This window comes from Castanea sativa, chromosome 3 (genome assembly GCF_040712315.1).
Source record: "Castanea sativa cultivar Marrone di Chiusa Pesio chromosome 3, ASM4071231v1".
Lineage (NCBI taxonomy): Eukaryota > Viridiplantae > Streptophyta > Magnoliopsida > Fagales > Fagaceae > Castanea > Castanea sativa.
In genome coordinates, this window is record NC_134015.1 from 40,410,129 (window position 1) to 40,425,130 (window position 15,002).

Consider the following 15,002-nt stretch of genomic DNA (forward strand, 5'->3'; position numbering starts at 1 on the left):
TTTGATTGTGCGTTCAAAAGCGTGCAGACAAGGGAGAAGGATTTTTTCTGTTCTTTATTTATTTTTATTTATTTTTTGGCTTTCTCAGTACAAAAAATACACAGAGGTAGATAGAAGAAAAACAATCCGACGTTCGACGGATCTGGTCAACGCCGTTTGACCGGAGAAACGACAAATAGAAGGGTAGAAGTGTAATTTGAAGTAGACCCACTTCTCTCCTTCTATTTAATTGTAATAAATATTTATTTTTGTTTTCCTTATAAGCATTCGGCTTTGTGTCGTTGTTTTTGTTGTGTTGTTTTTGGATTTGTAAAGCCTTTTTATAAGTTCTTAGGCTTTCCCTCATTTCTCATTTCCTATCTCCCATCTCCATAAAAGCCTGTGTCTCTCTTTTAGAGAGAGAGAGAGAGAGAGAGAGCGAGAGACGCAAACGAGTTATAAGAAGATAAGATTTTCATTTAGATAGAGAGAGAGAGAGAGAGAGAGAGAGTCAGAGAGATATGAGAACAAGGAGAGGGCTTTGTTACCCAAGAGTTGTTGAAGATAAGAACATGAGAGTTGTGAAGCGAAGGAGAGATTTCGCCGCCGAACAAGTTAGCTACCGGAAAAGAAGCCGGAATTCTTCTGATATCGCCGGAAAGCGTGACTTGTTCGATTCCTTGCCGGACGATCTCGTCATTTCCATTCTATGCAAACTTAGCTCCTCCGCCACTTGTCCCTCCGATTTAGCCAACGTTCTCCTCACGTACGTCCTTCTCTTCTTCCTTATGAAAAACAAATTCCGACCATTCCACCATAGTTTTTCATTTCCGAAATGTGAAAAACATTAAAGACTACTTTTTTTTTTTTTTTAACGTAGTAAAATACCTGATATTGATGGGTCGTTTTTTGAATTTTGAATCTGATGTAACTGATTGTTGTATGCAACAAACTTTTACAGGTGCAGGAGGTTAAACGGTTTAGGACTCAATTCCTTAGTGTTATCAAAAACTTCTCAGAAAACGTTCGCCATTAGAGCCAAGAACTGGTCCGAGTTCGCTCACCGCTTCTTGAAACTCTGCGCCGATGCCGGAAACGTCGAAGCCTGTTACACTCTCGGCATGGTTAGTCCTATTTTTCACTATACCACATCATATACATACTTCATTGTTTTTCAATTTTTCAAATGCTTTTTTTCCACACACAAGTTTTTAACATTTTTTTTTTTTTTTTTAATCTTTTGCAGATTCGATTTTACTGTTTACATAACCGAGGAAGCGGGGCTTCTCTAATGGCCAAAGCGGCGATTAGCTCTCACGCGCAGGCACTGTACTCGCTCGCCGTGATTCAGTTTAACGGCAGCGGAGGCTCCAAAAACGACAAGGACTTGAGGGCCGGCGTGGCTTTGTGTGCGCGTGCGGCTTTTCTCGGCCACATCGACGCGCTTCGCGAGCTTGGTCACTGTCTCCAAGACGGTTACGGCGTTCGCCAAAACATAACCGAAGGTCGCCGATTCCTCGTCCAAGCCAACGCAAGAGAACTCGCGGCGGTGTTTGCCACATCCACCAACCCCACGCGCCCTCTCTTCACGTGGAACCCACTTCCTCTCCCACACCCACATCCTCATCCACGAACCGTGAACAGTGGCGGAGGCGGTGGCGGCGGTTGCCCCTTGTTAAGCGATTTCGGCTGCAACGTTCCGGCCCCAGAGGCTCACCCGGCGAACCGGTTCATGTCAGAGTGGTTCGCGGCTCGGGCTGGGATTCCCGGACCGGGTTTGAGGCTGTGTTCGCACGTGGGATGTGGGAGACCGGAAACTAGGAGACACGAGTTTCGTCGGTGCTCAGTTTGTGGAACCGTGAACTACTGCTCACGCGCTTGCCAGGCGCTTGATTGGAAGATGAAGCACAAGGCGGAGTGTACACCAACGGAACGGTGGGTCGACGAGGACGGCGACGGCGACGGAAACGGTAACGGGAATGGAGATAACGGTGGTGGTGTAGGAGGAGGCGAAGACGGAGTTAATGGGTACGATGATGTCATGCCAGACAGTTGAAGTCAAGTGTTAACGGTGAAGATGACGGAACGGTTACGCCTGATAATGTGGGTTAATAGGACAAAGTAAAAAAGAGAAGGGTAAAAAGATTAAAAAAGAGAAGAAGGAAAATATGGCCATTTTTGGGGGAAAATTATAAACATAGTTTTTTTTTTTTTTGTATGGCCAATATTAGGCGGCAGCATCCGTTTTTTCTTTGTATAGAGATGTTTTTCGGAGAAAATCAGAGGGAGCCTTTCTTTTCTTTCCTTTTTCCTGTTTTTTACTTCACTTTTTTTTTTTTTTTAGTGGTACTTTTTTTGTACTGTAGAGAAGTTCAGGTTGTCATCAAACTTTATTTCGGTAAAGTAAAACTGCAAATTTTCGATAATGTTGTCTTTTTATTTATAGTTCACTTTCTTGAGCCATTTTTCTTTTTAATTTGGTGGATCTTGGTATTTTGGGTATGGTTGTCTTTCATATATTTTGTGTAAGGAGAACATTTTTGTCCGTTAGAATTCAATAGAAACAAATTTAGGTACAGGGATAGGATGTACAACCAAACTGGCAAATATAAATCAGCATTTATTGCTTGGAAATTTGTGGGTCTTTCCTTTGGGGTAAAGATATGGTTGTTTCTTATCTTAGGTGATAGAGAAAGTCAAATTTCTAACATTCAAAAAATAAAAAATAAAAACAGAATGACACTACCTACTAGATAGAAAATTTAGAAATGGTTGATTTCAGCGAGTAAAAACTAAAAACCATTAATTTTTTCAGTACAAAAGAAAGAGAGAGGCTGGAGTGAGAGACAGGTAATACATGGAGAGGAGACATGACGCATCATATCAGGTAATTATCGCATTATTATGTTTGTTTTCCTTTAAAGCTTTTTTCATGGGCCTTTTGGTAGTCAAAAAGGGTTGGACATAGCAGGTGATTGACTAAGAAGCATAGTCATAGATATAGAAAAAATAAAAGGAAACAGAATAGGAAAATGGTATAGTGGGAGAGGCATGCTTTGTGCAAGTGGATGATGTAGTTGCTGGGAAAAAAGCTTTATGCTTGCACACAGGACCAGCAGAACATTATTTTTCTCTTTTAGATTCTCTCTTTTTTTTTAAAGGAAAAAGAGAAACAAATAGAGATTTATGGCCCGCTTGGTTGGTACATGTGTTTAAACACATATTTTCAGTTTTTAAACAACATTACATGTATTTTTACGCACTTTTTCACTTGTGTATTTTAAAAAAATACAAACAACATTACTAGAATAGCGTTACGGAACGCCCCATTATAAATAAAAGGCAAATATCACAGTGGGAGTTCTGTTTTACCATCATTATTGTGGTTCAGTTGGCTTAAGAACTTTGATTCAGATAGTGGTCCAATCCCAGCCAAATATTTAAAATTTTGCTGAGTTGGGATTCATGCAGTGTTTTGAAAAACCATTGACTGCATGTAACCAATTTTCATTATGAGTCTGTTTTTGTTTTTGTTTTTGTTTTTTTTTTAAGATGTAAAAATAAAACTGATAGTGTAAATGTTTTGGAAGTTGCTCTTTCATTGTGATTGGCAATTTCATATGGCAGCTAATTCTGACATTTTAAGGGAAGCATTGGTGAGGCCTGAAGTGAATGGTATATCCTAACCAATTTGCTAAGTCGCTTTAAGCAAGTTTTTAAAAACCTTGCGTTTCTAAATATTTGACCTACCTTAATTATAAATTTATAAACAAAACGGTTGTAACTTCCTTGTGTGCCTACACGATGATGGTTTCATTTTTTATGACGCTTTATTTGGTTACTTAGAAAGAGAAATGGGAAAATAAATGAAAAATGGCGATCTTATCGTCAACTTGCATAAAAATGGATATACAAATGTTGTTAGTATTACCATTCTAGCTCCATATAATAAGTGAACAATAAGTTCACGTTTCTTTATCATTTTATGATTACTATTTATCACTAATTATATATATATACACACACACACTTTTAAGTGTGTTGAGAAGAGATTAATAAAAGAAGCTTTTAAGATAACTTAGCATAATTTAATTGAGCCTAATTTTTAGTTTCTTTTAAGTGGCGTTTGGTATGGGATAATATTTTAGGATTCTCAGGAATGTTTAAAGATTCTCATGTTTGGTTGCAAATTACGTTAGGGAATCAGATGCCAGGGGAATCCTTAAACCCCTCTCAGTAGGAATGTGGATTCCCTTTAAAACAGGTGGGAATTCAGATTCCCAAACTTAAAAGAAATTGTATTTTTTATAAATTGACAATTTTAACCATTTTTCCTTATCATTTAAGCAATTAAGATAAACTATAAAACAAATTATCAATATCTTCTCTCTTGTCTTTATCTTTTCCCGCCAAAACAACATAAACAGGATAAATAACTCTGCTAATAGTTATTTTTGTATTATTCTTGTCATTTTGAAATGTTAGATCACAATTTTAATGAATGTGTTGCTAATTGATAGTTTATATAATGTTTTTTATCTATCTATTTAGAGTAAGATATTTTTTTAAATGACTAATTAATAGTTTATATATATTTTTTCATTATTTATTTAAAGGAAGATTTTTTTTAATGGGCTTGGTACTTCACATTCAAATCTAAGGACAAAATGGGAAAAACAAATAATTCATTTAAGATTCCTGGGAATACACCAAACATTATCATCTCACATTTCTAGGAATCTCCCGATGAAACCAAACATAGGAATAGCTACATTCCTGGGAATCTAGATGCCAGGAGTAATGTGGATTCTCCGTACCAAACGCCACATTATTGTCAACGAAGTAGTCTGAGATCGAAATTCCATCTATCATTGGGGATGAAAGGATTTTGAACTGTAGATGCATATATGTGTTTAAAAAATTAAGAGGTGTCAATTGAGCTACTAGGCATATTGAAATCTCAATTAGTGTGAAAACCCTAATACTTGTTTGACCCCAATTTTAAATTACAGCTTAATTGTTTTTACTCTAACTTATCCAAATGTGGAACAAGAGTAAATGAATCGCAATAAACCAGAACTACTCTAGTGCATGAACATAAGCAATAAACAATAATTGTGAAGCACAAAAAGTAAGGGAAGAGAGATGCAAACACAAGATAATACTAAGACGTGTTGTCGAAGAGGTAGCCGAAGAACCTCTCCGCAACCCTCCAAGTTGAAATTGATCCACTAGCGAATAAGTTGAAATACACGAATATTAAAAAGACTCTCCAAGCCTAATATACCTAATGTACTTGAGCCCTCCAAGGTCCAGCTGTGGACACAATAAGGGGAGTCGCCACCTAGTTTTTGCGATGGTTTAGGAACCATATATATAGCGTCCTCTCGAGGAAGGACCTTTGATCTTATTACCAAAGTATGGGTTCGGAGTTTAGGTACACTATTGGGAAGGTATCATGGCAATCAAAAAATCATATAAAAAACCATAGCATTCATCTAGCATGTGAAAAACTATCATACATCTAAAACAAGACAGCAAACTTGATCATGGCAACAAGGTATCATGGCAATCAAAAAATCATATAAAACATGCAATTTGGACATAAAACCAATATTCAAATGACATACATCACCAAATGCATGTTCATACCAATGCATGACTTACCTTCACTTACCTTTCAGTAACACAGCACCTATGGCATTGTGAGTGAATGGCATAGCATTAAAACTAAGAAACCTTAATCTAAACATATGATAACAAGTAAACAAATAAGCACATGAAACAATGACTTTCGAAGCGCAAGAACACAAAAAAGAAACTAAACAAGACAACATGAGAAGGCAGAGGCAAAACAAACAAACAAAAATTAAGGTTTCTGGGCAGTTGTTCACGCACGCAAGAACAGGCATGCATACTCATAATCAAGCTTGCGTACACAAACAAGATTATGCGTATGCAAGTCCTTGCCTAGAAAACCTAACAACACAGAAATAGAGCAAAATTTTAAAACAGAGATTCTAACAACCTAACATGCATTTTAAGCATACGAAAACTTAAACATAACCTAGGAAGGCATATTAAAACATATTCTAACAAACAAAAAAAAGCAAGTAAGAAGATTAAAGGCAGAAAAGAAAAGAAGGGAAAAAGAAAAGTTTAGACTAGATAACTCACACAAAAGCTTTCCAAACTTGATTTTGATCATTCCCCTCAGTCTAGTCTATTCACAAACAAATAAGAAAGTGATTAGTAGCTTTAAACTAAAAGGATTGGGGCCAAAAAAGGTCTCAATCAAATAAAATTGACTTAAGGGGTTTTGGTGAAAAACTCCCTTTTGATTCACTATTTTCTAGTGAATCTTAGGTTTTTCCAGTGGGAATTCTGTGTGTTTTGAAATTGTATCATGTAATGCTTTATATAGTGAAAAAAATGGGGTTAGGAACGACTCCCAGATGATGTTGGATTCATTCTAAACCTCAGCCATTATTACAGAAAACTTGTTTTTTTTATACTTCTGAAACCCTAGCTACATATGCATGCTTTGGCCCATGTATGCAAGTCGCTACCCACGTACATGGGTTGGAGGCCACTTTGGTAATTTTATTTCCAAAAATAGATTTTTTTTTCTTATTTAAAAGGTTATATTTTCTATTTTAAAACTTCTCAAGTTAATTTGATATCCGATTGGGCTCTAAACTAGAATTGGGCCATAGAGTTTGAGCATCATTGGGGAACAGGAGCCCGAGTCGTAAGAGGTACAAAATGTGGTGTCTACATTAGCTATTAACGGACTTCTTGGAGTCTTGTCTTCACTTGTTATTCAGATCCTGCAATACCGTCCGATTGCATCTGCCAAGTCTCCCGGCTTCTTTTGGCAAATCCCAAATGCTTCCCAAGTTCCAAAATATTCTCTACACTCTGAATGAGTGTGAGTTGTGTTTGGTTACAAATCTCCTCTCAAGGAATAACAATGGGAGAGGGAAAGGAGAAGGGATTACTAAGGAATTCTCACTTAAGGATCAATGGCTCTCTCTAAGATGGTGGGTGTGTTGTAGAAACCTTTCTAGGGTTTTCTTTTGAATAGCCTCCTTACACTTTTGTGGGTAATAAGGGTATATATAGTATGGGTGAAGGGTAGAAATGTCACACTTAAAATCCTTCAGGGAGAGAGTTTCGTGGATCACTCACGACTTGGATTGAGTCGCGAAATGACTCGCAAAATATAGCCTGACACTTAACTCTTCAACTTCCAACATGTGATTCTCATGTAACCTTTCACAAGTTGCACCACACGAGACAAGTCACGAGATCAATTTCTTGAGCAATCTTCACCTACTTAATACTAAACCCATTACAAATAGATCCCACAAATTCAAGGAAATAATTAATGCAATTACAACACTTTTTTTTTCATGGAATAAAGCCAACACAAATGTTATATGAAAAACCATAACTTAACACATATTATCTATGAGCATGAGATTGAATAGATGAAGTGCTCAAGGTATATATATATATATGCTCAAGACATACATATTATTATTTTATTATTATTAAAAGATATGAATGTTGTCTAATTCTCAAGGTGCTAACTTAAGCCATATTATCATCCAATAATTTTTATATATTTTTAAACTAACACATGAACTCAAATATCCAATTGCTCAACTTAATATGATGTATATTATTGTTATAACAAAGCAAAAATTGGCACCCGAGAGATGAAAGACTTGTGATGGATCTTGAAGGGCTAAAAGAGCTAGAAAATCATGATTGACACATGATGGATGAAGTACCAGATCCTCTTTAATCTTTAAAATCAATAAATATGAGAGGTGCCAGTTACCATAAATTCGAGATTTAAAATAAGAGTCAACATCCAATGATAACATAATGTGCACAAGTGTCTATAAGATCAAGTATGGCGTGGCACATTACCTAATTGTTAATAAACATCTACTCAAAAAAGAGAAAAGAAAAGAATTATGTGTTTCCGGGGGGGGGGGGGGTGTCAATTACCATAATTTTGAGAAGTAGAAAGAGAGAGTTAACACCTAATGATAACATAATGGGTAAGTGACCTATAGGACCAAGTGTGGTGCATCACATGACATGAATAAGTACAATTGACTGTCAATAATTGTTTATCTCAACAGCAACAGAATTGAGAATGGGGTGTCAATTACCATAATATCAAGATTTAAAAAGAAAGTCCACACCTAATAATAACATGCAAGTATTTATAGGATCAAATATGGTGCGTTACATATCTTGAGTAATTACAATTATCTATTAATAATAGCCTATCTCAACAAAAAAAAAATGATAATAATGAAGAGTGGGAGTGTTAGTTATTGTATGTAGTTTTAAACTAATACATGGACTCAAATATCGAAATGCTCAATTTTTATCATTATTTTGCAAATTTTTGGAATCAATTTAATATAACATATGTTAGTATTACGATGTAATAACAATTGGCACTAGAGATATAAGACCTTTGTGATTGATCATGAAGAGCTAAAAAAGCTAGAGAATCACATGGTTGACATATGATGGATGATGAAGCCGTTTCTCTGTAATGTTTAACAGTATCAAAAGTGAGAGGTGTTAGTTACTGTATATACTTTTAAACTAATACATGAATGTAAATATTCAAATACTCAACATTTTCTTCTTAGAACAACTTAATTTCGCATATGTTAGTATTGAAATGAAATAACAACTAGCACCAAAGACACGAGACACTTATGATCAACCATGAAAGGCTAGAAAAGCTAAAGTATAACATGGTTGACACATGATAGATGAGGAAACAATTTCTCTTGAATGTTTAAAAATATCAAGATTGAGAGGTGTCAGCTATTGTATATACTTTTAAACTAATACAAGGACTCAAATATTCAAATGCTTAACTTAATATGACATATGCTATTATTATGATGAAACAACAATCAACACCAAAGTAATGAGACACTTGTGATCGATCATGAAGCGCTAAAAAAGTTAGAAAATAACATAGTTGACACATAATGGATGAGGTAACTTACTCTCTTTAATGCTTTAAAAGAATCAAGGGTGGGAGGAGTCAATTACCGTAATTTCGAGATTTCAAAAAGAGTTAACGCCTAATAGTAACGCCTAATGGTAACACAATTGACAAATATCCTGTACAATCAAGTATGGTACGTAATATAATACGAATAAGTGTAATTAATTATCAATAATCGTTAAATCCTCAAGTATAAATAGAATCTCATATTCTAAGCAAACTTAGTTACAACCATTTGTTTATAAATCATAATTAAGGTAGGTCAATACTAGAAACACAATGTTTTTAAATTTGCTTAAAGCAACTAACAATTGGAACTCCCCGACCCTCCCTCCCCTACTACATGCCTATCAACAAAATATATATATATATATATATATATATATATATATATATATATATATATATATTTATATATATATATATGCTAAACTTACCTATTCAAACCACCAAATTATTAGTTTGGTCAATTTAAACATATTTTGTCAAACCCATTAAACCATATTATTTTCCAATAATATTTAGATACTTCTAAACTAACACAAGGACTCACTTGATATGATGTATATTATAACAAAGTGACAATTGGCACCAAAGAGATGAGAGACGTGTGATAGATCTTGAAAGGCTAAGAGAACTAGAAAACAACATGATTGACATTTGATGGATGAAGTAGTAGTTTTTCTTTACTGTTTAAAATCAATAAAAGTGAGGGATGTTAATTACATTAATTTCAACATTTAAATAGGGAGTTAATATCTGATAACGTAATGGACAAGTGTCTATAAGATTGAGTATGGTATGGTGCATGACCTGAATAAGTACAATTAACTGTTAATAACCACCTATCTCAAAAACAAAGAAGAAGAAGGAAATAAGAGGGGGGTGGGGGTGTCAGTTACCATAATTTTGAGATTTAAAAGAGAGAGTTAATGCCTTATGAGAGAACATAATGGGTAAGAGACCTATTGAATCAAGTATGGTGCATCATGTGACATGAATAAGTACAATTAACTATCAATAACCGTCTATCTTAAAATAAAAAGAAAAAAACATTTAGAGTGGAGGTGTCAGGTACCATAATTTTAAGATTTAAGAAGAAAACTCACACCTAAGGGTAGCAGGAAAGTGTTTATAGGATCAAGTATGGTGCGTTACATGCCTTGAATAATTACAAGTATTTTTTAATAACTGTCTATCTCAAAATAAATAAATAAGAGTGAGGGTGTTAGCTATTGTATGTAGTTTTAAACTAATACATGACTCAAATATCCAAATGATTTTTTTTTTTAAGAATCAACTTAGTATGATGTATGTTAGTATTATGATGCAATAACAATTGGCACTAGAGAGGAAGTAGTATCAAAAGTGATAGATGAGGAAGCAGTTTCTCTTTAATGTTCAGCAATATCAAAAGTGATAGGTGTCAGTTGCTCTATACACTTTTAATCTAATACATGTACTTAAATATCCAAATACTCATATTTTTCATTTAAGAATCAACTCAATTTGGCAAATGTTAGTATCATAATGAAATAACAATTGGCACTAGAAACATGAGACACTTTGAAAAGCTAAAAAATAATATGTTTGAAACATGAGGGATGAGGAAACAATTTCTCTTTAATGTTTAAAAGTATCAAGAGTGAGAGGTATCAGTTACCATATATACTTTTTAACTAATACATGGACTCAAATATTTAAATTCTTAACTTAAATGACATATGTTATTAATATGATGAAACAATAATTGACACCAAAGTGATAAGACATTGTGATCAACAATGAAGCGAAAATAAAGTTAGAAAATAACATAGTTGACACATGATGGATGAGGTAGCTTACTCTCTTTAATGCTTTAAAAGAATTCAGAGTGAGAGGTGTCAGTTACCGTAATTTCAAAAAGAATTAACGCCTAATGATAACACGATAGACAAGTGTCCTACATGATCAAGTATGGTAGGTTATATGACATGAATAAGTGTAATTAACTATCAATATCCATTAAAAGCTTGAGTATATATAGAGGATCATATTCCCAGCAATTTGTTTTTGAGAAGATATTCCAAGCGAACTTAGTTTCCACCATTTGTTTATAAATTTTAATTAAGGTAGGTCAGTAATAGAAACATAATGTTTAAAATTTGCTTAAAACAACTAATAATTGGCGTTAACTTCCCACCCCTCCCTCCCATATTACATGCCTATCAACAATCGACAATATATATAGACACACACACACAAACTTATTCAAACCCACCAAATTATTGTTTTGGTCAATTTCAACTTATTTTGCCATGCCCATTAAGACATATTACTTTCAAATAATATTTAGATACTTCTAAACAAACAAATGGACTCAAACATCCAAATACTCAACTTAATATAACATATTTAATCTTATAATGAATTAACAATTGACATTTGAGAAATGAGACATGTGTGTTAGATCATGAAGGGCTAAAAAAGCTAGAAAATAACATGACTGCCATGTGATGGATGAGGCAATCATTTCTCTTTAATGTTTAAAATCATTAAAAGTGGGGGATATTAGTCACCATTTTTTTGAGGTTAAGAAAGAGAGTTAACACATAATGATAACATACTAGGCAAGTTTCCTATAGGATCAAGTATGGTGCATCCCATGACATGTTTAAGTACTTTTTTTTTTAAGTAAACAACTAGTAAAGTTTTGGATCAAGAAATACTGGCTAAATTAGCCTAAAATACAGAAAAAGAATGTGAAAGAACATACTTCATCCACACAACATAGTTTGAAACATGCATGACATGCCTAACTAAACTATGGGCAATCTTATTACCTTGTCTCCCCTTGGTTTATTGATAGAGAATGTTAAGTCTTTTACTAGACATGAATAAGTACTACAAATTTTCAATATGCGTATATCTAAAATAAATTTTAAAAAAAAAAAAAGTAAAAATGCGGTGTCAATTACCATAATTTTAAGATTTAAAAATAGAGTTAACGCCTAATGATAATATAATGGATAAGTGTTCTATAGTATCAAGTATGGTGCATCACATGACATGAAAAGTACAATTAACTATCAATAACCGTATTATCTCAACAAAAACAAAAAAAGTAAAAGATTGTCAAAGCCTCAAGTATGAAACATTCCAAGCAAACTTGGTTATTTCTAGTTTAGGATGCTTTGTAATAATGTTATTATTTTTAGTTTAGGTTGTATTGATGACACTTTTTAATATTTATGGGCCTGCGAAAATCCTTATTTCAAAACAGAGAGAAAGCCTGAACACAAGGACCAAGCCAATATTACACCTTGAGCATTTCATCTATAGAAATGACTTATTATTATTATTTTTTAAGAACAATGTCTTTGAGAAGCAAAACCATCAATATACCTACACCTTAAGCATTTCACTTATTCAATTTAATGCTCACAAATAATATGATTTGTAGCTGAAATAGTATATTTTGGTGTTTTTAATAGAAACAACTAGAATTCAAATACTTTACCCCTAACTATCGATATATAATACATATAAAAAAATGATTTTTTTAGTAGATAGAATTTGATTTAGATTACTTATTTGATGATAAGAGACATTAACAATTCGGCTCAATTAAGGGTGCGTTTGTTTCAACAGTAAAGCAATTCCGAAAAATGTTTTTAGGAAAGGAAAATATTTTCGGGAAAGGAAAATATTTTTAGATGTTTGGTGGCATTTTAAAAAATACTTTGGAAAATATTTTCAAGTGTTTGGTAACATTCTGAAAATGAAAATTTTTTACTAATTTCTCACATTTTCTCAGCTTCCAAACAAATTTTATATCAAAAAAATCTACAACACCCACACAGCAACCACAAAAAAATCCACCTCCACCCACACACCAGCACCACACAACACAAAAACCACCAAAACACCACCACCCACACCACCGCAACAACAACAACAAAATCAGAGATCAATGTTCGGATTGATTGAGAGATTGAGGGAGAGAGATCGGTAACGGCGGCCAGATTGGTAACGACGGAGGTGGGTTTGGGCTTGGGACGGTGGTCTCGCGGCTCGATCTCGCCGACGCGAGCTCGCCGGCGTGGTAGCGATCTCGCCGGCGCGAGCTCGTCTAGGCTTGGGGCTCGGTCTGGGCTTGGGGCTCGATCTCGCCGGCGCGAGCTCGTCTGGGCTTGGGGCTCGGTCTGGGCTTGAAGCTCGATCTCGCCGGCGCGAGCTCGTCTGGGCTTGGGGCTCGATCTCGCCGGCGCGATCTCGTCGACACTTCTCTCTCTTTCTCCTCTCTTCGTTCTCTGTCTCCCTCTCTTCATGCTCTTTCTCTGTTTTTCGTGGAAAATGTGATTTGAAGGTAAAATAGGAACGGTAAACCAATTCCATCGTATAAGGGGTGTTTTACGGTCAAACTGGAAAATAATTTCAGTTGACCAAATTTTTTGTGCTCACCAAACACACGCAAACGGGGAAAATAATTTCTGAAATTGGTTTACCGTTAAACCAAACGCAGCCTAAATGATGCATTAAGTTATCATAATAGCATCTTTTATTTCTTTTATTTAATTAAAGGAAAAAGAAAAGAGAACAAATTTTCGGATATTGTTTTAAAGGTAAATTGACTTAGACCTCTTTTGTTTTAGACATGGCAAAACGGTTCAGAATTTCCTGACCCGACCCAAACACAATTTTTTTGACCCGAAGCAAAAATGGGTTGACCCGTGACTTGACTTGTGTTTTTTGCAGGTCAACCCGACATGACCCGCGACCCGACCCGAACCCAAACCATTTTTTTAAAACTTTTTTTTTTGGTAAAGAAAATATTAAAATTAAGACAATATTGATTTAATTTTTTATTGTGAGTTTTAGGGAAACAATTGATACATTTACATAACTGCATGCAAATTAATTGAAAGATAAATGGTTGAGCATTTTCTGTAAGGAATAAATATTTTTAGATATCAAATAGCAAAGTACATGCCAAGATAATCTGGTTACAGTAAAATTAAAAATATAGATTTAAAATTGTAGACATGTGTGAGAAACTCACAAGTATGAAAATAGTGAAGCCAAAATATCAAATTAGCATAAATTATGAATGCTTAGACCTATTTTTTAACAATTTATGCCCAAAATAAACGGTTTTTCAAAATAAATTATAATATTTCCTAGAGTGTGTATTGCTTAACAATGATATGATATTCATAAAAGAGACCATATATAAATAAGTAAGCAATCAAATTTTAATGTATATCTCAAATTAAAATGTATATCTCAAATTAAAATGTATATCTCAAATTAAAATAGAGTGCCAACCACAATTAATAATATATTATAAAATTAATTTTCAAGATTGTAAATTTATTATATGTTTTTATTCTTTATCAAATGAGTTATCCAATAAGTCATTTGTAATTTTGTTTTATATTTTGGAATGTTGATATTGTGTAAAAATAAAACTTGTGTATTTTTTTTACTTATCTTTGTGTTATTTTGTTTTAGATAGCAATATTAGGATTTGTATAATTTTAAAATTATTGAATAAGTATTAATAAGTTTAACTAAGTTTATTCTTGATATAAGTGGTGAATTCAAAATAATGCATTTTACATCACGTAATTTGTTGCATAACTTTCCAAATGGCAAATACATGTTGTTTTCTTTATAAAAATAATAAAGAAAAAGAAAAAAATTCATGTGAAAAATACTGATCAACCCGACCCGACCTGCAACCTGATTGACCCGAACCAATTTTTAATCTGCTTAAAATTTCTCGTTTTTGACCCGCAACCCGATTGACCCCGACAAGCCGTTTTGCCATGTCTATCTTGTTTAAGGGCAAAGAGTTATGAACATAAGTCTCGAATCGAGTTCAATGAATTGTGCCCACTCTAACGAAGCATTGACCACCAAGTTAACATAGATGGGCTAGAATGTAATGCTAGGCAGCTAGGTCAGGATCTTTTCCAAACTAGAC

General features: G+C 34.1%; 1 protein-coding gene across 1 annotated transcript; it reads left to right on the forward strand.

Annotated features, from left to right (window-relative positions):
* The first annotated feature begins 289 nt into the window (after nucleotides 1–289).
* On the forward strand, nucleotides 290–2,405 carry LOC142628202 (F-box protein At1g67340). Its single transcript, XM_075802251.1, has 3 exons — nucleotides 290–745; nucleotides 941–1,103; nucleotides 1,226–2,405. Exons 1-3 carry the CDS (start codon nucleotides 501–503, stop codon nucleotides 2,033–2,035), a joined length of 1,218 nt encoding a protein of 405 aa, XP_075658366.1. The 5' UTR covers nucleotides 290–500; the 3' UTR covers nucleotides 2,036–2,405.
* The last annotated feature ends 12,597 nt before the right edge of the window (nucleotides 2,406–15,002 follow it).